We start from the raw sequence: 25,055 nt of genomic DNA on the forward strand, positions 1-25,055 counted from the left end.
TGTTACATGTTCGAAATAATTCGGGTTGTAGAAAACTGAGCTCGAAGCCTGCTCAGCTTTTCGGATCCTATAGAAATGCGTTTTCGCAACAGTATCACTGATCGCTCAGCGCTTGTTTGCAAATCTACATTATCGGTCCAATCCCAAGAGCTCCATAATGGCGATATATCAGATTTTTACAATCCTTCGAAACTTCGTTGGGCCGATGCCTGGCGGCTCCATCTACTGGCAGGTTAAACGCATAAGGAAATTTCGCCATGTTTTCAACACAGCAATAGGACTCCTCAGCCACCTAGAACCCAAGCCAGGAAATACTTACGTTTCAGAGCCTTTGTGCCCGGATCCTAAGGTAGAAATATAATACCATCAAGGGACTGGAGCGAGCAGTTTGTCGCTATTGTCAAGTCAGACTATGAATTTATTTCTCCGATGGATGTCAATGGCATGCCACGACCGGACGAATACAGACAGCCAGGATTGAACAAAGCAAGTAAAAAGCATTGATTGCCCTAGTCCATGAAAGCCATTATGCTGTCACAAGGATGGCACAAGTGGGCAACAACGCCTTTGTCATTCAGAAAAAGGTGACATGAGAGATAAATATGGCCACCAAGTCCGCCTGGCATTGGAACTGATATCATATCATAGAAATAACAGTTCCTCATCTCCCCTTCGCTCTAAATCAAGATCTCGCCCATATATCAGTTTCTCTGCGCAGGTTTTAACCATGTCTTCTCAAAGCTTCAACAACAAATCCCGCCTGGCCCGGAGAAACAACGAGCACGTCACCACGCTGCGAGCTCAGTACGAAGCGCTGGGAACCGCAGCGCGCCCGGGAACTCCAATTTCCACCTCGTGCCCGGCCCCGACTCCGCGACCCCACCGGACGTCCTTCACCGGCGACGGCCGCGTTTCCTTGCGCGAGCGGCTGGCTGTGTACAGAAACGGGTTTCCCCGGTCCTCTTCCTCCCATGCCAAACAACTTACTACGACGCCGCCGCGCTTGTCGCCCCTGCTTTCCGTTCCCGAGTGTCCTCCCGCACCTCGCAGGCCCCGCGGGCGTCTCAGCGCCGAGCGTCTGAACGCGAGCTGCTGCGATGATGAGGACATATTCCTCGATCGCCGCGCCAACAGGTTCGAGAAGAGCAAAAAGGCCGACACAGGTAAGCCCCTGCCCAGCCTTCCCCTGTCACCTCGGGCAAGGAACGCTCGCTCGCCGCTTCGCAACATCGTGAAGCAGAGCGACGTTGCCGTGGCGAAGACCGGATCCGTGGACCCGGAGATGAAGCGTCTGATAGGCCGGAATAATGGCAGCGGCGGTGATCATTGTAGGTCTGGACATGGTAGTGCTAAGCTCGAGATGGCTTATCTCTCTGGCGCGATCGACAATATTCTTGCGGACTACCTTCCTGGTGCGATGCCGGCCATCAGGGAGCATGTGCAGGAGAGGTGGAAGGGCGAGGAGAAAGGTCGGGTTGACGAGACCATGATTTATCTATGTGGTGCTATCGACCACGAGCTACCCGGGTGGTCTTCCCGTCCAGTGACGAGGCTCGTGGCCAGGGAGGTCGAGTAGCTGGGATGGGTTGAGCGTTGTAGACGGTAAGTGAAAGAAAGACAAGCAAGTTGATCGGCATGGGTTCATGGGCTATTGTGAGTCGACAGTTGTGCAGCAAAACTAGAAAATCAATCAAACATGTCCTCACGGAGTAGATATCTGAAACTGTGTGTTGCAAAGCTGAACCAATTGCTAGAGCTTGCAGCGATGAAGATGCAGTGAGACGCGTGGGGGAAACCTCGGGATTATTCAATGGATTCATTCAATGGAACATGCTTCATAATGCCCAAAAGGTAAACAAATTACAACCATCTCCCGGGGGAAGACTGAGAGGTACCCAGCAATGTCCTGGTTGGTTCAGTGGTGGATGGCTCCGGCTTTAACACCTGGTGGGCTTCGATTCCCTAAAGGGAGGTTCTGGGTCCTAGGATCGATTCAGGTAACTACTTAACCTACCTTTTTGGGATTCTTTTCCCCCATCATTTCATTTCTTCTCTTCTCTTCTCTTCGTTTTCCTTCTTCTTCTCTTGGTCGCTCTCATATGAATACAATGGTTGGGGCATCCTTATCAAAGATATCTTTGAACTTGCTATTACGAGATGCCTGTCTTCATATTTTGCCACCTGTGTCCAAACAAAATCACCATGATAACAACTAGCGGAGTACTAATAGCTTCCTCTCTGCGTACACTTGATTGCCTGTAGATTTCGTGTACTCCAGTGACATCAACGCAAAAGGCAAACTCTTCTAATATATGGACTGTAAGCTGACGTGAAGTCATTGTAAAATGGCAAGGTCAAAAATTCATTACGCGATATCACTGGCGCGTACCTTAAGAGTCATGACTACGATAAGCGCAGCTCCTGCCTTCAGTAAGCGTCCATGACTATACACTATTTCCCGCCCCTAACCCAGGTGTTGCGGCACTCTGCAAGCTTTTCTCGTTGATCATCTCCCATATCCTGACCGCCGATACCAAGGCCATAACACTGAACCTTTCTCCCAGCTCTCCCGTCGCACCGCTGCCCAAGAACTGGAACACGCCTGCCTTGTTCCCACTCCACTTCGCATTGTCCGCCCATGCCGCAACGATCTCACGCCCATCGCTGGTAGCACCTTCGTCCCGCACCGCACGCGTGCCGCCCACGCCCGCCTCGACGCTGATGCGTACAAGTTTTCGACCCGCGGGGTGCTTGTCAGAGCTCAAGCTCTTGACCTCGCTGCCCTTGGAGGAGCGCCACTCGAACTTCTCCCGCTGGCCGTCCCCGGTCTCGATGGTGAATGCGTACGAGACGGAGGTGATGCTTATGTGGGCGCCCATCTCCTCCGTGGACACGCCTTCCGAGCCCTCTAGTCCCGGCAGGGTGATCTCGGCGCGCTGGCCGAGCCGGCCGGCCTTCTCTGCTATCGCCAAGGGTGGCGAGCCTGGGTCCGCGCTTGAGTGGAGGATGAGGTAGGGCTGGCCCGAGTAGGTGGCGCTCTGGTGAAAGGTCACGGACAACAAGGGCTGGTCCTCGGACTCGCCCAAGTTGAAGGTTGGTGTGCGGATGGCTTTTTGGTAGTACATGCCAAGCAGGTTTGGAAAACGACCGGTTGGCCTGACTGGGGTTGGCAATGGCTGTTTTGACCTCGAGCTCGAGGGCCTTGACGGCGAAGTAGGCGATGCCCTTTCATAGAATGGGTTGTTTTTGGTGTCCCTGGGTGGCAGGGGTGGCGTCGCACCGTCATCTGCGTAAGGCGGAGGAGGATCGTCGTGGGGTTGTGGTTGGGAGGAATGTGCCTCCTCTGGTTGACCCATGATGAACTAGCCTGCGAGATATTGAGTACAGCCTATAAATAAAACTGCTTCCACGAAGGGGATTAAATATTCAAGGTCTGGTCACTTCCTCGGTCGAGTGTTAAATGACTTGAGAGCAACGCTGCGGGTTTTCAGGGCGTGGCTGACTGCTGGGCTGATTTTGCTACGGGGACCTTGAAACCATATTCTATAACAGTCCACAAACGCACAATGGGTTTAGTGAGTCACAAATAGGTGATTTAGATGTTCCAGTTTGGACTTATCCATTGATCAATCAGTTTTATTTACAAAACAAGATTCACTGCCGCTGGTGCCGTGTTGAGCTACCAGACAGGCCCCACTTCTCGGCACTCAGCCCCTCACTGGGTGCCCGTCTCATGGTAGTGACCCTCTAACCCAGCGAACTGGGTTTGCTCAAAGACGGACAGAACTACACATGCATAACAACATCTTGCACAAGCTTTCAGTATCATTGCAATTAAACAGATATTCGATTAGCGGTTCCAACGTGATGGCTCAGGAATCATCTACAGAGGTGTGCCAAGTCACGACATAGCGGTAAACGTCGTATTAAATACTACTCTGAAATGACCTCAATTCTTTACCTGCATCTTTGAGACTTCTCGGAATAAAATAATAATAAAAAGTTTCAATTTCACTGCTTATCAATGAACAAGATGATGGAGTCATAATCGGCACGTTCCCAGCTGAGACTCAGACCGTGATTCATAAGCGTCGACCCAGACCATGTCTCGCTCGTCGTTCCATTACCCACCGTGTACTTGGCCGTAGGGTCCAAACCCTTCAACTTCAGCGGGCCAGGAAGAGGTTTCAGCCCCGAGCGGATCTGGAATGAAAAGAGGACTGCTGAGCTGGCATCCGGATATGCGAACATGGCTGCAGGCCAGTTCGACAGATCTGGGAGTGCTAGTCGGTAGAAGTCACCATTGATCACGATAGGGTTGATTTTCTGCTGTCGTTCAATGATGCCCGGTATGGCTTCGGTCTCTTCCGCACTGAGCTCGACTGGGTTGAGCTCAAACCCGAAAGATCCACACATCGAGGCCACGGCAGCGCGGAACTCAAATGGTGTTGTGCGGCCAGTCTGTCCATTTGGCACATTGCTGACATGGCAACCCATGGCGGAAGGCGGGTATGGATACGAGGTACCGAACTGGATATAGAGACGTTCGAGACCATCAGTGTCATCACTGGTCCACGACTGCGGCCAGTAATGGTATAGACCAGGGTCGAAACGTCCGCCACCTGAAGCGCATCCTTCCCACAAGATCTCTGGGTGTGCCGTGGTAAGATTGTCGATCACGCGGTAGAGACCGAGTATATAAGCGTGATCAGCTGAGGGGGACGGCATTTCGTGCATGCCGCGGTTGTTATCCCACTTTACATAGGATATGGGCGCAGAGTCGAGGACTTTCTCCACCACACTGATTATATAATCTTGAACCTCGGGCAAACCTACATTCAAGACCAACTGATTCCGAACGAGTGTTCGGTTGCGGCCATCGGCTGACATGACCCAGTCCGGGTGCTCAAGGTAGAGGTCAGAATCCGGATTGACCATTTCAGGTTCAACCCAAATTCCAAATTTCATCTTGGTGGACTGGCTTGTTCCATCTGATGATGTTGAGTCCACAGTGATGTTGACCACGTCATCAACGAATGGACCTAAACCATCGGGGAATTTCGCAGGGTTTGGCGTCCAGTCACCAAGACCCAGGCTGTCGTTGTTCCGTGGATAATCCGTACCGAACCAGCCATCGTCCATAACAAGAAGAGTGCAGCCAAGTCCGGCAGCCTCCGTAGCAAGCTTGACCACAGCGGAGTCGTTGATGTTGAAGCCTAGGCCTTCCCAAGAATTGAGCAATGGTGGTCGGGTTTCGAAGGTGAGATTGGACCGCGACAAGTGGTTTTTATACAATGAATGAAACGAGCGTGACATGCCACCCAGTCCCTGCTCAGAGTATACGGAAACGACCTCAGGGGAAGTGAATGTCTCTCCGGGGCCAAGTGGCCATGAGAGATGCAATGGATTGAGACCCATCAGGACTCTGACCCAGCCCGTAGACCAACGCTCCACATCAGCTGAGAAGGAGCCAGTGTAGATGAGAGAATAGCCAGTTGCCGGGCCTAATGATTCGGTGGTGGTAGGTGGGGCCAGAGCGAAGAACGGGTTGTGAAAATGAGAGGAATACCCAGCTGAGGAACGGAATCCCTGCTCGCCATATACGACAGGCCGCCGATTGATATGGTTTTCCCAGGCCCAGTCGCCTTGAAGATCAATCATCTCGAGCTCCTCGTTTGGCATGTCAACGCTCCAGCTACTGGCGCGTAAGATCCTTACAGACTGATTTCCCTTGTTTGTCACTTGAAAGCTTCGCGCAATTGCTCCATATTGAGGAAAGATAGAGTAGTGCAGGTCTGCAGCAATGGCAGAATAGTCGTCGTACAAGTGGACTGTGAGCGTGGAAACATCGCCATCATCACCGAAGGTCGCCGGAAGCCCGGGCAGCGATGGTTTTCCAGAAACGATGTCGTATCCGGTATAAGAGAAGGCGGACACGGTGCTCCCATCAGCATGTTCAATGTGTATAGCAGGGACACGGAAATCGCCGCGACCTAGGTCCGGGAATTCTCTTCGACGATATGTGTAAGGACCACCCCAGCCATTTGTTGCACCGTTAAAGTCGGGAACAGTCTCAGCAGCATATGCACCCCAATGATCATGAATGAGATCCAAGGTTAATGGATCAACATGAAATTGATATGAAATGTTGCCTGAGGAAAGTGCAAAGGAAGGTCCGTCGCCAACAGATATCCCTGTTAGAGCACATTAGTTGAGTTTCAGGAGCAAAGAATGTAAAAGGACTTCAATACTTACATTGGCTATTCCCACTCTCGTCTCTGTCTACCACTCGACCCAGCACAGTGTTGAAACACAGCGACAAGAGAGTCGCCGTAGCAAAGATGGCGGCCATGTTCATACAACCGCTTCTTGATCCTATGTTGAGATCAAACCTACCCTCTTTTCTCCCCTCCTCACCTTGATCAGGCTTGCAGAGCAAGTTTATATCTTCCACACTCAAGGCCCATGTCCTTCTAGCGTACCCCGCAGGTTGTAATGCCAAGCGACCCCAAAGAACCCCAACCTCTTAGTGCAAGGTCTAAATACACTGCCGAGCGTTCCCGTACATGTTCGCGGGGGGGAAAGACAGAAGATTTCAGCGAAATGATGGCTCCCCTACAGTAGTGTGATCACTATTCCCGCTGATCACCACCTGGGCAGTGGGGAGCTGCAGACAAACAGGAACGCCCCACCAGTTTTCCTACAGTTTTCCGCACCGAGCTTTCTATCCTTGATGGATAATATAAGCAGCCTGCAGAAAAGGGCGCAGAATTTGCTGTGAAGACCTGCTCGGTTACGCTACCAAAGAATCCATGGGTGCATGGTTCAGCGAAAGCATATTAGAAAATATACGTTACAGTGTGGCCCGGAACAGCCGACGAGTCTTCTATGCAGGTTTCGGTGGCTGATGAGTCAATAACCGCAATTTCCATCTTTACCACTCAGCCACTGACATTGCAAGACTAGTTTGAGTAAATTACCTTGAGGGTCGTGGGGACGGTGGGCAAATGGTTGTCTTAGCTTGAATGGTTATAAGCTTTGGCAATGCCGCAGGTCAAACTGAAGTTTATAAGTCATTACGAAAGGTTACGAGACGCGACAATTCAACTCAATGATGCTCACGCGGGGTTGCAATAGCCATGAGCACTGAATGGAAGCATCTATAGCTCGCTCAGGTCCAGGGCATAAAGAGTGCTAGGCTCCATGCCGGCGGGAGTGGATATACAAACAGAAGATCTCAAAGTATGACTTCATACTTCACTTCGAGCCTCTGGATAATCGGAAGTGTGGGGAGTATCAAATCGGTCGGAACACGCAGTAAGGAGTACTTCACAACTTGTGTCAGCATCAGTAAATTCATTCTAAGTAATGTGAACAGCGGGATATGCACCTTTACACAACCTTCTCTAGGCCAAACGAACACCGGCCTCCCTTCGCTTCTTCGTTTGCTGAGCGGTTGCCGAACTCATATTGGCGTTTTGACTGGAGTCCAATATGCTCTGGGATTCGCGACGTTTCTCGTCCTCGATCTTCTTCAGCTGTTTGTCCAGCTTGCCCTTCGAGCTGCCCTTGCCGTGGAATTGATGTGAAAGTTGACGGAACGCGCCCTTCTGGTCAAGCGACCGACCGTGTTCATCCGTGTATTTGAGCTGGACGTTTGGCTTGTAGTCCCGGTTGAAAAGATCCGCCATTTGCCGAGACGTCTGTTGATCGCGCATTTCGTTCTGTCGGCGCTGCCAATCTTCTCTTTCGCGCGCCGACATCCTGTCAAGCTTACCGCTAGTACGATCACGCTCTCGCGCATCACGAGCCTGCTGATCGACGGCAGCCTCTCGTTTTCGCTTTTCAGCCAGGAAGTTCTGTTGGCGACGGAAACTTTCGTTTAGCTCATCGGCACCGGTATCTTTAAGAACCTTGCGTTCACGTAGTAGCTGCAATGCGGCTCCAACGCCTACTCCAATTGCCTTCTCCTCTTCTACGCCCGTAGTGCCAATTTCAGCTGGAGTTGAGGTTTCGCGATGGCGCGCTTCGTGGTCAACTTCATCCACGTCTTTCATGTGCTCATCAGAATCAGAACCATCCTCCATGGCAGTGGTAACTTCTCGATTGGGCGTCTTCGAGGTGCGAGGCTTGCGGTCTTCCAGGTCTTCCTTCTTGAGACCTGAAACAAATTCAGAAATCTCGTCAATTACCAGGCCACCGTCGGGAGCGTCTGATGTACCGGCTTCAGACTCTGACGCCTTCGATTCCTCCTTGAATTGACGAGCAATGTCCTCAGGGCGTGTCCGTTTCCGCTTCTTGAGAGCGTCTCGCCTCTGGATAGCTAGAGTTGCTTGGAGGTCCTCATCATCCGCGAAAGATGTATCTTCAGTCTTACGTTTCCTGCTGATGAACTCAGCGCCAGAGTCAACCTCCATAGACTCGTCCTGTAAAGTTGTGTCAGGTAGCAGTATATCATCATCGTCAGCCTGGCGTTGCCTGGTTGACTTGGACTTTTTCTTCTTTGGCTTTTTGACCTTGATCTCGGAAATATCGAGGTAATCGGAAGAAGGCTGCTCGTCTTTAAACAAGTCGAGGCTGATTTTCTCTAGTTTGCGATTTTGTGGCCCTCCAGCTAGATTATCGAGCTGAGTATGTCTTCCTGTGCTTTGTTCACCGAGGACGAACTTCTTAGTCTTCTTGCCGTTGATCTCGTCATCATAGTGTGCCAAAATGCTGCTTTCTCCATCTTCGTTGATAGCGTGAGGGTCGTAGACTGGTTTCTTCTTCTTGAGCTCAAGCTTTTCTTGTAGTTTTTCGCGGTCACGCAGATCCAAGTTCTCGAGTTCGTCACCTTCGTCGTCATCGCCAATGATGTTGGAATCCTTCAAGGTGAGAATTTGCTCGTCGCCGTCCTCGAACGCTGAGATCTCGTGCGTAACCTTGACCCCAGCAAGGTCCTTGGACGTGTACTCGCGCTTAGCAGCCTCTTCGGCCTCAGCAGCAGCTTGTTCCGCTTCGTATTTGCGGGCCTTGTCTATTTGTTTTTGTCGCTTCTTTTGGCTCAGTAACCATGCCTTGGCGTCAAGATCGTCTCCGTTGTCAGCGTCGCCCAGACCTTTACCCTGGAGGAGCTCGAGGCGTTTTGCAGCGTCCCTGGCCTTTCTGATTGCCGCATTCTTCTCATCTCGTCGTCTTTTAGCCTCTTCGGCGTCTCTGACTTTCCTGTAGTTGTCTTCGGCGGCTGCCTCTCGTGTATCAAGAGTGCTGGCTGGCTCTTCGCCATCGTCGTCCGAGGCTGTCTTCTCCTTGAATTGCGGACCGCTTTCACCTGGTACAGGCAAAGGCTGCATGCCCGCCGCAATACGGGTCTTGTTTATTTCTTTGATAGTTGCCGCGTCCATGTCGATAAATTACAGCGCGCAGGCTGGACTCGATACGATGAGATGTAAATCGATGCGATGCTATGTGTGCGAAGGGCTGTCGTCGTGGTGATAACGACGGCGAGACAGACGCGACCAGCTCAAATCGCAATCAGTTGCCGATAAGGAATGAGTCCGACCGATTGATTTGTCCTGTTTGACTACTTGCACAAGTTTGGCAGCTGGCGGCCTAACTAAGCACAGATCTCCGGTGTATGAACTAACACGTCATTCGCCAGCCTCAGAAATCTCAGCGGTAAAGCGGGACCTTAGTCAGCAATGCCCCACTGCCTTCTACACCCAAAAGATTTGCTCGTCAAATTTTTGGCTTCCTTCTTTTCTTTCCTCTTCACACCTACCAGGAGCTGTGCCTGGTCGTCCTCTGCTTGCTCACGCGAGTTCAGAGTTGATGACCACGGCAGCTGAATAACCTATGGAACCGTCACTCTTTTCATGGCGTTCATCCTATTCACAGCATCCCAGAAGAAGTTGTCTGATAACCATTCATTTTCGGCCCTAAAAAGCTTTGAGAATGCGTGGCCAGGCCGCAGGCGTTATATTCCACCTCTGTCTGCCGAGATCATTGATCTTTGAGGCTCAGAAAAACCATAACCAGCCTACATACCCAAGTACCAGATTTTCCCTGTCAGTGTTGCATTCAGCTGCAGGTTTAGTTCAGATTTAGTCCACGCAACATGAATGCGGCTCTCGTCTCGGTCAATATATTGCAGCTCAATTCCTGAATGTTGGTTTGAGGGTCAAATTCTTGGATGACCTTTGGTTGCCACGACCAGAGCATTCGATGAGAAGATAGTGTGTGCTAGTTTTTCCTCCATCTCTGTCATTACTGGTGGATTTTCGCACCTTTCGCAGCTTGGAATGTGGGCATTTGTGGCATCGTGAATGGATGAGAACAGCCACCCAAGAACTTGAACACAGAAGGACCGAGGCACCCCGTTGTCCGTCCGAGGATGCAACCTAGTCGCCGCGCCTCCGGAAGCGCATGTCGACTGCGCTCGTGCTGTCCTCGGATTTCGGTTCATGATGAAGTGCGATATTGGAGATTCAATTACTCGGCTTCTTCGCAGACTTTTACCATCAGCAAGAGAACATTCCACCTCTATGCTAGCTTCACCCGCTGGTACGTACACATAGCGAGAGTCACATGTCAGATTTTTACCTCAAGTTCAAAGTAGCCCCACGTAATCAGAGATGCCATTATGCGATGCGCCTTGAATATCCGTACCTTGACAGCAACTCACACACCAGCAGCACGTGTTGAAACCTGGACACAACGTGCGCCAAGCAGTCGCTAGACTCGGTCAATTGCTCTTGGGATCTGTCTTCAGACTTTTCCAAACCCTGGAGAATCATCGTTTGATTGAAATGACGATCGTCTGCATGATTGGGCTCGGTCTATACCGACGTTTGGCGAATTCCCTACCATGAACAGCCTAGACCTGTCAAAAGATGGTTCGTGCTAGGTTAGTTTGGTGGTCCACATCTATACTCGTGATAATATAAGTGTCGGAGTTTAGGCATTCTGGCGGTCGGAGTTCGTAGAAGAAGAAGAAGAAGAAGAAGAAGAAGCCGTGCATGCCAAAGCGAAGCAATTCAGAGAATTCAAATTCAGTCAATGTGATCCTCTTGCTTAGTATTTTCGGTGTCTTCAACTACCGTAACAAAATATGTGTAAATCGTAGGGAAGAGGAAACTCTCATCCAAAGTCGTGCCTTTTCAATTACTGGCGATGTCTCCTGTTCCTGACACGACTATAGAGCTGTGGGGTGATCTTCTGAAGAATGCGGGGAGTGTTCCCCAACGGGCATTCCCCGCAAGCCACAGTCTGCTCTCCAGCTACTCACGTCACACAGCCCCAGATGATGCACTCCACATTCCCGCGGAGGTGCTTCCTTTTTCTTGCCAATTCCGTCTGCATGTACTATACATTCAAACTAATGTCACTCGTGCGGCCCGACTCTCGTTCGCCTAGTCCAAGTCGCCTACCTAGTGTGCACTGAGCTCCGGCACCCAAAGTTTATCTGGAGTAGCCGTTGTGTCTACAGGGTTGTCGTGGTACGTTTACCAGGGCATGAACTGTCACCAGACTAGAATTGACATCTCGCTTAGCAATTCTTCATGGCATGATGTGGATTCCAAGCTGCTTTGATCCAGCGATCTAGAGCACGAATAGATAGTGCTCCAATAAGAGCATTGGAATCCGAGAACTCAATTCGGCCCTTTGCAACTGCACGAGTAGCTGGAGGCCCTGATTTCAAACGCACCAGCCGGAAGGAACCGAGATCAGTATAGCAGAAGCTGGGACTCCCACGTGGAGTCTCGTCTATATAACTTCAAATGGAAGTCTCGCAGATCTCTACTTCACTCGTGAGCAACTCCACGGCCATCGTTACTACCACCATGCATGCTCTAAGCTCTCTTCTCCTGCTAGGCGGCTATGCTGCACAGGCTGTCTTTGGACGACCGGATCCTGAAGCATCTCGCATCAGGCGCGAGAATGACTTGCAGAAGAGAGACGTCGATAGCTTTTTAGCTACCGAGGAACCCATCGCATACGCTCAAATTCTTTGCAATTTGGGCCCAAGCGGATGTCACGCCTCTGGTGTCGGCTCCGGACTTGTGCTTGCGTCTCCCTCCAAGTCTGACCCTGACTGTGAGTAGTATCAGACAAACGATGTTAGCTATCACTAACACTTTTGAAGACTACTACCACTGGACACGTGATGCCGCATTGACGTTCAAGGCGCTCGTTGACAGATTCGTTGCAAACTACGATGCGAACCTGCAGACTCAGATTACCAACTGTGAGTACTCCAGACCACGCTGTTGGCAATAACGCGCTGCCGGGACCCTGTCTACCAGGCTCAAGGGCAGCATGACCATGTTTTCGCATTCATGACTGACTTGGTATCGGGCAGACATCACTGGACAGGCTCGTCTTCAGACAGTCTCTAACCCGTCTGGCTCGTTATCTGATGGCACCGGTTTGGGTGAGCCGAAGTATAACACAGACTTCAGCGCCTACACCGGGGCTTGGGGACGTCCTCAAAGAGACGGACCAGCCCTCCGCGCAACTGCATTGATCACATATGGCAAATGGTTGGTTGCCAACGGCTATACATCCACAGCCAGCAGCGTTGTCTGGCCCATCATCCGCAATGATCTTCACTATGTGGCACAATACTGGAACCAGACTGGTTTCGACCTGTGGGAGGAAGTCCAAGGCAGTTCCTTTTTCACCATTGCTGCCCAGCACAGAGCGCTGGTTGAAGGCAGCAACTTTGCCGCCACTGTGGGCGACTCCTGCTCTTACTGTGACTCCATTGCACCGCAAATCCTCTGTTTCCAGCAATCCTTCTGGACTGCCAGTGGTTTTGTCAACTCCAACATCAATAACAACTACGGCAGATCAGGAAAAGATGCCAATTCCGTCCTCACTTCCATTTCTGGCTTTGACGCAAGCCTAGGCTGTGATGCGAACTCCTTCCAGCCTTGCAGTGATAGAGCCTTGTCTAACCACAAGATCTTTGTCGATGCGTTCCGTTCGATCTACAGTATCAACTCTGGAAAGGGAGCTGGCACTGCCGCTGCTTGCGGACGTTACCCCGAGGATACTTACTACAATGGCAACCCGTAAGTGACCAACCACTTGTTGACAGATCATGACTAACCATGCTAAGCTGGTACTTGAACACCCTTGCCGCGGCTGAGCAGCTATATGATGCTTTGTACGTGTGGAAGCAACAGGGCTCCATCACAGTCACATCCACCTCTCTCAACTTCTTCAAGGATCTCTCATCCTCGGTTACCGCTGGCACTTATGCATCTAGCTCAAGCACTTACACCACCCTTTACAACGCCGTATCCACTTATGCCGACGGCTTTGTAAACAACGTCGCCACCTACGCTGCCAGCAATGGATCTCTATCAGAGCAGTATAGCCGAAGCAACGGAACCCCACTCTCCGCTCGAGACCTAACCTGGTCTTATGCCGCTCTTCTTACTGCCGCTGAACGCCGTGCTGGCGTCATTCCGGGTAGCTGGGCTGGCGGAAACAAACTCGCTACATCGGTTCCTAGCTCATGCTATGCCACCTCAATCGGTGGAAGCTACTCTGCCGCTACGCCAGCCACATTCCCTGCCAGCCAGACCCCGAGCGGTGGTTCTGGCACTACAACGACTCAGGCCACCACTACCGCAACAACCTCGGCGTCGACAACTACTACTACTGCCTGCGCCACACAGTCCACTATTGCTGTCACCTTCGCTGTTAAGAAGACAACCGTCTATGGTGACACCGTCAAAGTCGTAGGCAGTATCTCTGCTCTTGGAAGCTGGGCGCCGGCCTCTGCAATTGCTTTGTCGGCCTCCGCGTACACATCTTCCAACCCCTTGTGGCAAGGCACCGTTAATCTGGCCGCCGGGCAGACCATTTCGTATAAGTACATTGTTGTCAGCAGCAGTGGCACTGTTACCTGGGAGTCAGACCCGAACCGCAGCTTGACCATCACAGCGAGTTGTTCTGGCACATTAACACAATCTGACACATGGCGATGAAAATAGTGATTTGCAAAAAGAAGGAGCAAATCGTTGTGGGCTCTAAACCAGGAAGAATGCACGCCACATGGCTTGACCTGGTAAGGATTTCCTCGACCCTCGTTGTAGCAATAAGAATATTGAGATGGAAGTTGTGCTTGAAGTGGCAGTCTTATGTATGAAACTATGAATTTTAGATACCGTCCGTCACGACAATGCCTTCCTCTTTGTTTGTCAAAATTTCCAGTCTAGTGGTCAATTTTTAGCCATGTACCATATCAATACTTGCTATCAGACTGGCTACTTATGACTGTTTTCCAGAAGAATAAGTGGATCTTGCAACATTCGCCTGAACTCCATCCGGCCGCAAGTGATGTTGTCGTAGATGAGCACCGCAAAAACATTCGCGTCCCTTCCAAGGGCGGTGATCTTGCGGTAAAGTGGGGCTCCACTTCCGAGAAGCTTGATCTTCTGCTGCATAGTATGCATATTGAGTGTCCTGTACGGTGTCTGACCTCTACATAATCGGCAGTTTGGTGGCTGTGGAGTGCTCCGGTTGTGTATAGGATCATGCACAAAGCAGATAATGATTCCCTGGGTTCAATATGGACCAGACCATCCCACTGCAGAAACTGGCCATCTATTATCATTTTTTGAATTTGGACGCGGGATCAAAACTGGTGGTCCACAAGATAAGCAGTACTTTGAGCACCCAAACATATACTCCATATTTGTGGCCATTGCTGGATCTAGAATAGGGATTGGAAATAGCACACCTAGCAGGCTTAGTAGTGTATCATATAACTACAGAAGGTACAGAAATGACTCCGACGAGTGACCTGTCGTCGGACCACTAATTACATTCTCACATGGGCTCAGCTCATACTGTTGTAGTTATTTTATTGCACTGACGAGCGTCTGAATGATTTCTTCCTTTTAGGCTTGTTCAAGCGTGTTCCACACAAATCCGAGAGAGATTGTATTCACATAATACGCTGTCACACAAGATTCAACCTGTATCCCATTTGAGTCAACTGTGGTGCCATGGTCCAGTAAAAAGGGTGCAATATCGGGCAGTTGAGCATGTGCCATTTTGTGAATATCTATAACGTTACTGTGAATATTCACAGCGTCAACTAGAGATGTCGTCTCAGGGCGGACGAGGAAATCTTTCACGTCGAGGTAGACTTGAAGAGGTGTAACGTCGAAGTGCGTGCTGAAAATACATTTTTCACGCGTATTTGAGATGATTTTATCGTCGGCTGGTTTGATATAGCAGGTGTTTGTAAAAATAGCGGAGAGAATGCTCTCAGCAAGAAGTAGTTGTCCGAGTGAAGCCATGTTCAAGCGTGGTGTAAAAACGTAGTTTGACAAGCTTTACGGGTGCTGCTACTTTGCCGCCCAGAAGGATGTGTAACTTGTACATCACGATGCTAGCCGAGAATGATCAATCTGTGGATTGGTGTTATGCCATCTCAGCCAAGGTGCTTGCCTGGACTTTGTTGGTAGGTTATATCGTGATCCCTCCCGCCTTTGCACAACCCCGGTTCTGCCTCCGTACGTACAATTATGAAATCAGAATGAAAGCGATCCAAAAATGGGCGAAGATACGTCCATTGTTCAAACACATCCTTCAGACCTGCTCTGGTTCGGACTCTGGTTCTGATTCTGGTTTCTCTTGATGGACCTCCCAGAAGCCCACTTGCATCCCACTTTGAGCCGCATGGCGCTCTCTGGCGCCAAGTCCACCGCAATCAGGCATAGCATCGACTACTCTCGGCCGCGTCAACTGGGGGTAGCCTTATTGGACGCATGTCGTCGCATGTACCATCTCTGTCCACAGCAACAAGCGCAAGAACAAGCTAGCCGACGCGCTCCTCTTCTGTACTCCTCTTCTGTACTCCTCTTCTGTACTCCTCTTCTGTACTCCTCTTCTGTACAGTCTGTAACGAAAACGCCTTCCTCTTTGTTTGTCAAGATTTTGGATCAAGTGGTCCATTTTTGGCCGCGCACCATATGAAAACTTGCTGTTAGACTGGCTACTCTGGATTGTTTGCGTGGAGAATAAGTGGAGCTTCCAAATGCAATGTCTTTCGCCTAAAATGGCCTTGCCAGACCGTAGGCAAAATATTTAGTAGTACAAACAAACAAGTTCGCAGCAACGAATAGTCTAAGAAACAGCCCATTCCTGCAGATCTGTTGCCTGCCCATATGATCATATAATGATCTGGCCTGCTATCACCAGCTTGCACAAGATGACGCGACGGCCAAGAAAAAGACGAAAAAACAGAAAGAAAAACTTCATTACATTCTCAAGGCCGGTTTTTGTAGCTATTCCCTAAAGTACTACAGACAATGCAAGATCGATCGATATATGGATTTTACCTCTGGAGTATTCTAAGGTTAGACTAGTACCCGTCATAATGACTTGCATAAGCCGCGGGCTTGTCCACCACTTCTTTACTGGGCCTGTTCAATCCTGACTGCTCCATTTTTCGTGCAAGACACCAGAGGAAGACACTTCACTTCAGGGGGTTGATAGTAAACGATCACTTCATTTTGATGGCTACAGTACCGTGTCAACGTACAGGATACGGTTTCAACTAGAGGTCAATCTGAGATCGTCAGGGATTGGTCAGTCCAAAAACCCCCGCGTCTGCGCGTGTCTGCCGTCTACTGCAAGTCTCATTGGCAGATTTCGGTGCCCGATCCAGCCTCAATCACCTCGACTGCCTGTTCTCTGTTGGTGCTACAATGCCTTCCCGCGCCGCTCCTTTCAAGGGGACGATGAATATCATGATTAGTATCACCCACAAGTGTACGCACTCTTTCGAAGCGACTGTTTACAGTTTTTCTTATACTCACCGTGACGATGCGGTTACTTCAGCTCAGAGCTGATGGCGAGTTGACTGTTACTAAGGACCTCTTACGTGATATTCCTCCTTATGCGATACTCTCACACACATGGGGAGCCGACGATGACGAGGTCACTTTCCAAGAAGTCAGGGAGAAGAAAGGGAAGAAAAAGGCTGGATACACGAAGATAAAATTATGCGGTCAGCAGGCCAAACTCGATGGACTCGAGTATTTCTGGGTTGATACGTGCTGCATCGACAAGACAAACGCTGTCGAGCTTACAGAAGCAATCAATTCGATGTTTCGCTGGTATCAGAAAGCCGACAAATGTTATGTATATCTTGCGGATGTGTCGCGAGACAGTAGCACACCTGCCGAACAAGCACAACCGACGTGGGAGTCCGAATTTCGAAAGAGCAGCTGGCACACTCGAGGATGGACACTGCAAGAACTTGTTGCGCCAGTAGTTGTGGAGTTCTACACCACAGAATGGCAGTATATTGGAGACAAGCAATCATTAGAGGAGACGCTCCACGAGGTTACCCGCGTTCCGATCCGCGCTCTTCGTGGAGATTCGTTATCCGATTTCAATTTTGATACGCGGATATCATGGTCCTTGAAACGCGTAACATCGAAAGCGGAAGACAGAGCCTACTCTTTGCTAGGTTTACTCGGTCTTTCCATGTCGTTAATCTATGGCGAGGGTGAAGAGAGTGCGTTCAGGCGGCTTCGAAAGGAACATGCAGATCAAACCAGGCTTTCTCGGGATCCCGAGATGGATGCAAGCATCTCGCAATGTCTTAGTCAACTACGAATATCGGATCCACGAGATGACAGATCGCGTATTGAATACACAAAAGGAGGGCTGTTGAAAGATTCGTATCGGTGGGTGCTTGAGAATAAAGACTTTCAGCGATGGCGTAGCGGTGAAGATCATCATCTACTTTGGATAAAAGGGGACCCTGGTAAAGGGAAGACGATGTTGCTATGTGGTATTACCGAAGAAATGAGTGGTGCTTCCGCTGACGCTTGCTTGGTTTCCTACTTTTTCTGCCAAGCTACCGACACAAGGCTAAATAATGCGACAGCTGTACTTCGTGGCCTACTTTACATGCTTGCGATACAAGATCACTTCTGTGCAAAGAATCTTTACGAGGAATGGCGAGTCGCTGGCCGTCAGCTATTCGAGGATGTTAATGCCTGGAATGCGTTGACGAGGATCTTCACCGCCATGATGCAATCTGGCCGGCTAAACAAGACGATCTTCGTTATTGATGCACTCGACGAATGCACCACGGATCGAGCCAAACTTATCGAGCTCATCATTCGCGAATCTCAAAACGGTCAGGCGAAATTCCTGGTATCTAGCCGAAATTGGCCTGAAATTGAGGAAGACTTGGCGGGCACTACTCGAAAAGTGCGAATCAGTCTTGAACTCAACGCGGAATCGATCTCTACTGCAGTCAAGGTTTACATTCGTCATCAGGTGAACGAGATCCAACAACGTAAAAGAATTGATTTGGCCCAAAAGAACGAGTTGATTAAATATCTAGTGTCTAAAGCAGACGACACTTTTCTATGGGTGGCATTAGTTTGTGAGCGGCTAAGAGATTCTTCAGTACGGGGAAGGCATATTATGCAAGAACTACAACGCTACCCGTCAGGTCTAAACTCACTATACGACCGCATGTTACAGCATCTCAATAGGTCAACGGACGCCGAAATTTGTCATAAGATCCTTGGCACTATAGCGGTCACTTATCGACCTCTCAGCCTTGATGAGTTGACAATATTTATTAAGTCGGAGTCGTTCGATGTCGCAGAGCTGAAAGAGGTAGTTGAATCTTGTGGCTCTTTCCTGACCATCCGTAATGACGTGGTGTATTTTGTCCACCAGTCTGCCAAAGACTTCCTGACTGGACCAGGAGTCAATACCATTTTCTCCTCCGGCATTAAATCACAACACGCATCCATTTTCGAATTGTCGATTGAAGCACTTTCGCGAGATCTCCGACGAGATATATATGGCTTGCGCCATCCAGGCGTCCAAATCGGGGAGTTTAATGCCCCAAAGCCGGACCCTATGGCGCCACTCCGATACTTGTGCACGTTCTGGGTTGATCATCTCATAGAAGGATGTTTTCACGATATGACGCAGTGCATCCAAGATCCTAGCAGTCTTAAGATGGCCCATAAATTTCTGCAAGACAAATTCCTTTATTGGTTAGAGGGGTTGAGTTTGATAACAAATGTGCCGTTAGGCGCTCGATCGATGGCAAAACTCCTTCAAGTCATTCAGGTATGTTTGATTCTGTGTTAACAAGGTTATAATCTAATATAGACTAGAGTCGCAGGGAAGAGCAAGAATTCCAAGAACTAATCTATGATGAGATTCGGATCCTGCAATTATTTGGTGTATTGATTGCGCAACATCCACTGCAAATATATGGAGCAATACTCGTTTTTAGTCCTACCCAAAGCATTGTGCGAAAACGGTTTGAACGAGAAGCACCACAACGGCTACTACTTCGACCGCAGACTGAAGAAGATTGGACTGCGTACTTAGCGACGCTAGAGGGACACACGCATTGGGTCACTTCGGTGGCATTCTCGCCAGACGGCAAGCGCGTGGCGTCGGCGTCGCACGATGGCACCGCAATCCTCTGGTCGGGCGAGTCGGGCGAGAGGCAGGCGACGCTTAGGGGACACACCGGTAGGGTCACTTCGGTAGCGTTCTCGCCGGACGGCAAGCACGTGGCATCAGCGTCGCACGATGGCACCGTGATCCTCTGGTCGGCCGAGCCAGGCGAGAGGCAGGCGATGCTCAGGGGGCATACAGGTGGGGTCACTTCGGTGGCGTTCTCGCCGGACGGCAAGCGCGTAGTGTCAGCGTCGCACGATAATACCATAATCCTCTGGTCGGCCGAGCCAGGCGAGAGGCAAGCGACACTCAGGGGGCACACAGATGGGGTCACTTCGGTGGCGTTCTCGCCGGACGGCAAGCGTATGGCGTCGGCATCACACGATGGCACCGTAATCCTCTGGTCGGCCGAGTCGGGCGAGAGGCAGGCGATGCTCAGGGGGCACACGGATGGGGTCACTTCGGTGGCGTTCTCGCCAGACGGCAAGCGCGTAGCGTCAGCGTCGCACGATGGCACCGTAATCCTCTGGTCGGCCGAGCCAGGCGAGAGGCAGGCGACGCTTAGGGGGCATACGGATTGGGTCACTTCGGTAGCGTTCTCGCCAGACGGCAAGCGCGTAGTGTCAGCGTCGCACGATGGCACCGTGATCCTCTGGTCGGCCGAGCCAGGCGAGAGGCAGGCGATGCTCAGGGGGCATACAGGTGGGGTCACTTCGGTAGCGTTCTCGCCGGACGGCAAGCGCGTAGTGTCAGCGTCGCACGATGGCACCGTAATCCTCTGGTCGGCCGAGCCAGGCGAGAGGCAGGCGACGCTTAGGGGGCAAACGCTTGAGGGGCACACGGAATGGGTCACTTCGGTAGCGTTCTCGCCGGACGGCAAGCGCGTAGTGTCAGCGTCGCACGATGGCACCGTAATCCTCTGGTCGGCCGAGCCAGGCGAGAGGCAGGCGATGCTCAGGGGGCATACAGGTGAGGCCACTTCGGTAGCGTTCTCGCCGGACGGCAAGCACGTGGCATCAGCGTCGCACGATGGCACCGTGATCCTCTGGTTGGCCGAGCCAGGCGAGAGGCAGGCGACGCTCAGGGGGCATACAGGTGGGGTCACTTCGGTGGCGTTCTCGCCGGACGGCAAGCGCGTAGTGTCAGCGTCGCACGATGGCACCGTAATCCTCTGGTCGGCCGAGCCAGGCGAGAGGCAGGCGACGCTTAGGGGGCATACGGATTGGGTCACTTCGGTAGCGTTCTCGCCAGACGGCAAGCGCGTAGTGTCAGCGTCGCACGATGGCACCGTGATCCTCTGGTCGGCCGAACCAGGCGAGAGGCAGGCGACACTCGGGGGACATACGGATTGGGTCACTTCGGTAGCGTTCTCGCCGGACGGCAAGCGCGTGGCGTCGGCGTCGCACGATGGCACCATAATCATCTGGTCGACCGAGTTGGGCGAGAGGCAGGCGAGGCTTAATATCGGAGTCACTTCCAAAAGTCTAAAATTCGACATTGACAATGGGCACATTCTTACCGATGCCGGAGTCTTTTCCATTCTACATTTTTCCAATACCCCTTTGGCCAGGAGCTTCCAAGCCCAACGTCCTATATCAGACTATGCGGACTCCAGCGTACAAAGTGTTGACTACGGAATCAGTCAGGACAAAAGCTGGATCACCTTAGAAGGACGGATGATTCTGTGGTTACCTCCAGCGTATCGACCAACCGCGTCCGCTATCTCAAGCTCTACTATTGCCATGGGTTGCGATTCAGGCATGGTGATTATTATGCGGTTTGGCTAGTCCTACGTAGACGATATACTCAAAATGCTTTATTAAGACTGGGAAGTCTCAGTTCACTATCCTCATTATTTCTTGTTTCTTGCAAATCGAGGGTTCCAGGGTATTAGACAAATTTATGCTCAGAAACTTTAGTTCGAAACGCTTCTAGAATCGTATAGTATATTACAGTCTGGAAACCCAATTCTGTACGTGGTTTAGCGAGTCTTAGTGCTTTAATATCCTTGTGTAGTCCCTCTCACAAGTTGAACAATAGCATTTATCATCACGCATTTAGAACGTGTATGCATAGAAACAAATAGAAAAGAACTTTGACTAATAAGCCATAAGATCCTTCTAAAGAGTAGGGGGCTGGCCGGAGCAGATCACATGATACTGCATAACAGAAGGCTTATGAGAAGTATCGAAATCAAGGTACTCCACATTTCTCGCTAACTGGCATTGTGTAAGTGGCAAGCTCCAAAATTGGCTGTCTTGTCATCAAAATCTGCCCACCAAAGCGGAAGTCAATGACGTGACAGACTGTACAAAGAATGAAAAGTGCATTTTGGTGCTGATCTCTGAACATTGCAAATAATCCTTTTGACACACCACTGCCATCATTTCCCTAAGCAAATGCGAGGCATGGAACTCTGTTATGTGGTTATCATGCATTTATAATTTAAAACGCCTCCCACCTATTGGTTACGTGCTCCGTCAACTCTTCTGTGGAGAGAAATGGCTATCCGAAACAGAATCTACGAACAACTTGTGTCTTATGTGACAAAGCACCATAAACAGCCTTGGTAGTAGTACATATGACTTCCCCTAAATATCACATAGTTTTTATGACATTGGTAAAATTTCACTACCACGCATGAAGTTAAAGAGTTTGATTCAGAGCTGAGCTCCATGTGAACTTCTATCACTGTAATAGACAGCCAGGATGAAACATCTATAAATCCGAGAAGCCCTGGCTGGAGTAAGACTTTTCATCCACGTATGATACTGAGCGAACAAGCACAAAACGACAAGCCATCCGCACAATAATATTCATTATGAAGTTAACTCTATGCCTTCCGTTTTCCGCACTCGTATGTCAGGCGTTGGTACTGCTACCTTTGCATCACGTTGTCCCCAGCCCTAGCAAGCCTTGTTTCCCCCGGCCGACATATCCTATTTCCGGCATCGTCCCATTGTCTGTTGACTACTGCGATCTAGATCCAAAACCCTTTTTACACCGATCCGACCTTACCCTTCCTCAACAAACGTACGGACGTGTCGGGCGATCGTGACCACGCTACATACGTCGCGCACACCATACTACCTAGCTGTCCCAACTGTCTCTCGAGGGGCTTTTGTGGCCAGATCTCTACCATGTCCGACTTCCGCAACTCTACATTGCCTCCGCGGGGTGAGTGCGAGAGCATGAGACAGTGGCTTGTCCATACTAAAAATCAGGGGTACTGGTGCGTAGATATGCAGCGCCTACATTCTATACCATGGACACCGCCAATAACGGCTGGCTCTTGTACATTGGTGGTATTTAACGACGGAGACAACAATCCGGAACGTGATGCCGTGATTGTGGGTACAAAGGACGCCTTGAGAGTACTAAATTCGGCAATCTGGAATCTTGATATTAAAGGCATTGTAGGGGTTAATGGACCGTGGGACTACTGCTCTGCGACGATCTATAGGGATGGCAACCTTGCCAGGTGGAACACCACGTTCCAGCTTATGATGAAGAGCCAAGTTCCATAAAATTCAAGCAAAAGTTCTCGATTGGATCAGATAGCACCTATCAATTCTTAGCAAGTGCCTCAAGCTGCTTTATCAACGTATCAACTATCCATTCGAACGAGGTCTCCATGTCGATGTCCAGCCCCTGACCTTTTTGAGCCAATATGTGTTTCTCATCCAAGCTGCTTTCCTTCAATTTGCCTTCCACATTCCCGTCTTCGAACAGCCAGGCGTGTGCCTCGGCATAGTTTGGCCACACAATCTTATCCACGTACCCAGGCGGATCGGCCCAGAAGCCCTCGAGCGTCACGTACCCGTCTCTCGCCTCCCGGCGCTGAGTAGCCTTAGCCTTGCTAACGAGGAGGAACAGCTTCACATCGAGCAGATCCATGACACCCTCCATTTCCTCCGAGTAGAGCAGGAAGCCATCCAGCAGGCAGATCTTCAAGCCTCTTTGCGTTAGGATTTGGTGGCCCGGCTGACCTGGCTGCGTCCAGGCGTCCACCTTTCTCTTCATCTCCGCGATCTTGGAGTCTGATACCGGACATTTGCCCACCGAGTTCTGGTCCTCCTTAGAGTCCACAAAAGGCTGCGGAGTCGGTTTGGTCAGCCCGTTGTCCAAATTCCCATGCAGCACCATGCCAGGCGGCGCGCGGCCGTGCTCCGTGCGTGACGCGGTGCTCATGGTTCTACTAACCGGGAAGGTTCCCTCGGCGCGGATGTGCTTCAGGGCTCTCGTCATGTCCGGGACGGAAATGGACTCGGCACAATCCCAGTCCACCAGTCCATCCCTCGTGGGCAGCCTGCAAGACCATGAGCGGGTTCGTCTTCTATAAAACCGAGTTTCTGCATCACCTACTCATTTTCGGGCTTGTAGAAGTCATCTTCGTGCAGGATGAAAGTGTTGGGAAAGATGTCGCGGAGTAAACGGGCAAGTGTGGTTTTGCCGCTCGACGATGCCCCGCTGATCCCCACGACGACTGCCTTGCGGTCGCTCATCGTGACGAACGCAAACTTTCGCGATTTCGTTTGAATTTCTTAGCAATGAGATGTACGCAAGGCCGTTGTGATTTCGGGTTACTACCAACTGACGCGCCGCTGAGTCAGAGAGTCGAAAGGGATCTAAAACGGGGGCTGACGTTGGCGCCCGTCTGGCGGAGCCGGACGCTGCTGGAGGATTTGACCCACAAATTCCGGACTGATATTCCTTGGTGCATGTGAATAGTCAAGAACTAGTAAAGTATTCAATGCTTATGATTATATAATACGCTGAGCAATTAATAATTTGAATCATCAATGTGTGATTTGTAAAAATCCATATCTACTGAATCCTCGGCATTAAACACTCAAAGCATTTAATCATATCCTACCGCTGCTAAATTATCTTGACAGCTTTTTTTTTATTCGTTTCCTCATGAATAAGAAAATATGATATCTGTCGAACGATGCAGATTTCGTAGACACTGCAGTGTATTTATCAAAAAGATCACAAAATACCTCGAAGAAGAAATCCAGATAGAAGGAAAACCCAGGCACTGACATCAAGTCGCAATATAGATTTTAGTCGCCATGGCAGTACTGCTGTAACCTTGGCGGGAAGGTCAGGGAACCTAAACCATTCGCTGAAAATACTTTAAGAACTTGGTTTGTGTCTACCATGCCGCTGATAATGACCAAGCACGCCAAACCGATTTCGCAAACTCTATACCATGTTCTTGAAAAGGTGTCCCAGACACAATGTACTCGGATTGGTGGATCATTCTGTCGCAACTAATATGTGGCAGCGTCATGATAAAAAGAAATGAACGTAGAATCTACTATGTTCTCCATTCCATTAACGGTGACAGGCTTTGGCCCTAGTTTCGTTGAACCCGTGGAATGCCGAGTTCAGAGGTGACGATTTTCAAACTGGGAGGTTTCCCCGGCTGCATTTTACGACAGTGCAGACAAAGAAGATGATGGCGAATAATACGGTCGTTGCCGGAAGTGTAATCAAAATCCAGTTCACCTGGAGACAGATCGCATATTGATGGACTTCCCCTGTGGCTAGTATACTAAAGCCCTCTTCCCCATTCGAGCGGGTCAAGCCAGTGA

General features: G+C 50.4%; 9 protein-coding genes across 9 annotated transcripts; 4 read left to right on the forward strand and 5 right to left on the reverse strand.

The window, feature by feature from the left end:
* Nucleotides 1-475: 475 nt before the first annotated feature.
* On the forward strand, nt 476-1,728 carry BKA67DRAFT_152437 (uncharacterized protein). The gene has a single exon (XM_046095115.1). It carries the CDS (start codon nt 590-592, stop codon nt 1,574-1,576), a length of 987 nt encoding a protein of 328 aa, XP_045960561.1. The 5' UTR covers nt 476-589; the 3' UTR covers nt 1,577-1,728.
* A 289-nt stretch (nt 1,729-2,017) lies between these two features.
* On the reverse strand, nt 2,018-3,628 carry BKA67DRAFT_551627 (uncharacterized protein). The gene has a single exon (XM_046101758.1). The coding sequence runs from the start codon at nt 3,354-3,356 to the stop codon at nt 2,445-2,447; it is 912 nt and encodes a 303-aa protein (XP_045960562.1). The 5' UTR covers nt 3,357-3,628; the 3' UTR covers nt 2,018-2,444.
* Nucleotides 3,629-4,011: 383 nt separating this feature from the next.
* Nucleotides 4,012-6,177, reverse strand: BKA67DRAFT_512523 (Melibiase-domain-containing protein; the record flags this gene model as incomplete). Its single annotated transcript, XM_046097478.1, has 1 exon — nt 4,012-6,177. A coding segment is annotated over one exon (2,166 nt), but the record flags the coding sequence as incomplete, so codon positions are not given.
* Nucleotides 6,178-7,406: 1,229 nt separating this feature from the next.
* Nucleotides 7,407-9,383, reverse strand: BKA67DRAFT_654677 (SART-1 protein; the record flags this gene model as incomplete). The annotated part of the gene is made up of 1 exon (XM_046106599.1): nt 7,407-9,383. One exon carries the CDS (start codon nt 9,381-9,383, stop codon nt 7,407-7,409), a length of 1,977 nt encoding a protein of 658 aa, XP_045960564.1.
* A 2,439-nt stretch (nt 9,384-11,822) lies between these two features.
* On the forward strand, nt 11,823-13,979 carry BKA67DRAFT_531610 (glycoside hydrolase family 15 protein; the record flags this gene model as incomplete). The annotated part of the gene is made up of 4 exons (XM_046099404.1): nt 11,823-12,075; nt 12,125-12,226; nt 12,341-13,055; nt 13,103-13,979. 4 exons carry the CDS (start codon nt 11,823-11,825, stop codon nt 13,977-13,979), a joined length of 1,947 nt encoding a protein of 648 aa, XP_045960565.1.
* Nucleotides 13,980-14,894: 915 nt separating this feature from the next.
* On the reverse strand, nt 14,895-15,306 carry BKA67DRAFT_672116 (uncharacterized protein; the record flags this gene model as incomplete). Its single annotated transcript, XM_046108710.1, has 1 exon — nt 14,895-15,306. Exon 1 carries the CDS (start codon nt 15,297-15,299, stop codon nt 14,895-14,897), a length of 405 nt encoding a protein of 134 aa, XP_045960566.1. The 5' UTR covers nt 15,300-15,306.
* A 31-nt stretch (nt 15,307-15,337) lies between these two features.
* On the forward strand, nt 15,338-15,856 carry BKA67DRAFT_551633 (uncharacterized protein). The gene has a single exon (XM_046101759.1). The coding sequence runs from the start codon at nt 15,368-15,370 to the stop codon at nt 15,638-15,640; it is 273 nt and encodes a 90-aa protein (XP_045960567.1). The 5' UTR covers nt 15,338-15,367; the 3' UTR covers nt 15,641-15,856.
* A 780-nt stretch (nt 15,857-16,636) lies between these two features.
* Nucleotides 16,637-21,348, forward strand: BKA67DRAFT_152563 (beta transducin-like protein HET-E2C*40). The gene is made up of 3 exons (XM_046095116.1): nt 16,637-19,113; nt 19,161-19,627; nt 19,754-21,348. Exons 1-3 carry the CDS (start codon nt 16,831-16,833, stop codon nt 21,240-21,242), a joined length of 4,239 nt encoding a protein of 1,412 aa, XP_045960568.1. The 5' UTR covers nt 16,637-16,830; the 3' UTR covers nt 21,243-21,348.
* A 1,636-nt stretch (nt 21,349-22,984) lies between these two features.
* Nucleotides 22,985-24,164, reverse strand: BKA67DRAFT_551638 (P-loop containing nucleoside triphosphate hydrolase protein). Its single transcript, XM_046101760.1, has 3 exons — nt 23,821-24,164; nt 23,659-23,764; nt 22,985-23,550 (listed from the first exon to the last, which is right to left on the reverse strand). Exons 1-3 carry the CDS (start codon nt 23,958-23,960, stop codon nt 23,023-23,025), a joined length of 774 nt encoding a protein of 257 aa, XP_045960569.1. The 5' UTR covers nt 23,961-24,164; the 3' UTR covers nt 22,985-23,022.
* Between the last annotated feature and the right edge of the window lie 891 nt (nt 24,165-25,055).

Source organism: Truncatella angustata (assembly GCF_020726525.1).
Source record: "Truncatella angustata strain MPI-SDFR-AT-0073 chromosome Unknown BKA67scaffold_2, whole genome shotgun sequence".
NCBI lineage: Eukaryota > Fungi > Ascomycota > Sordariomycetes > Amphisphaeriales > Sporocadaceae > Truncatella > Truncatella angustata.

Excerpts from the sequence above, each read along its gene's own strand:
- BKA67DRAFT_551627 (XM_046101758.1), bottom strand. The coding sequence starts at position 3,356 with ATGGGTCAACCAGAGGAGGCACATTCCTCCCAACCACAACCCCACGAC.
- BKA67DRAFT_152437 (XM_046095115.1), top strand. The coding sequence starts at position 590 with ATGAGAGATAAATATGGCCACCAAGTCCGCCTGGCATTGGAACTGATA.
- BKA67DRAFT_551633 (XM_046101759.1), top strand. The coding sequence starts at position 15,368 with ATGTGTAACTTGTACATCACGATGCTAGCCGAGAATGATCAATCTGTG.
- BKA67DRAFT_152563 (XM_046095116.1), top strand. The coding sequence starts at position 16,831 with ATGCGGTTACTTCAGCTCAGAGCTGATGGCGAGTTGACTGTTACTAAG. Across the intron at positions 19,114-19,160 it reads AACTCCTTCAAGTCATTCAG|AGTCGCAGGGAAGAGCAAGA; the intron begins GTATGTTTGATT and ends AATATAGACTAG. Across the intron at positions 19,628-19,753 it reads TCGGCCGAGCCAGGCGAGAG|GCAAGCGACACTCAGGGGGC; the intron begins GCAGGCGATGCT and ends GCCAGGCGAGAG.
- BKA67DRAFT_551638 (XM_046101760.1), bottom strand. The coding sequence starts at position 23,960 with ATGAGCGACCGCAAGGCAGTCGTCGTGGGGATCAGCGGGGCATCGTCG. Across the intron at positions 23,765-23,820 it reads TTCTACAAGCCCGAAAATGA|GCTGCCCACGAGGGATGGAC; the intron begins GTAGGTGATGCA and ends ATGGTCTTGCAG. Across the intron at positions 23,551-23,658 it reads GCGCCGAGGGAACCTTCCCG|CCTTTTGTGGACTCTAAGGA; the intron begins GTTAGTAGAACC and ends CCGACTCCGCAG.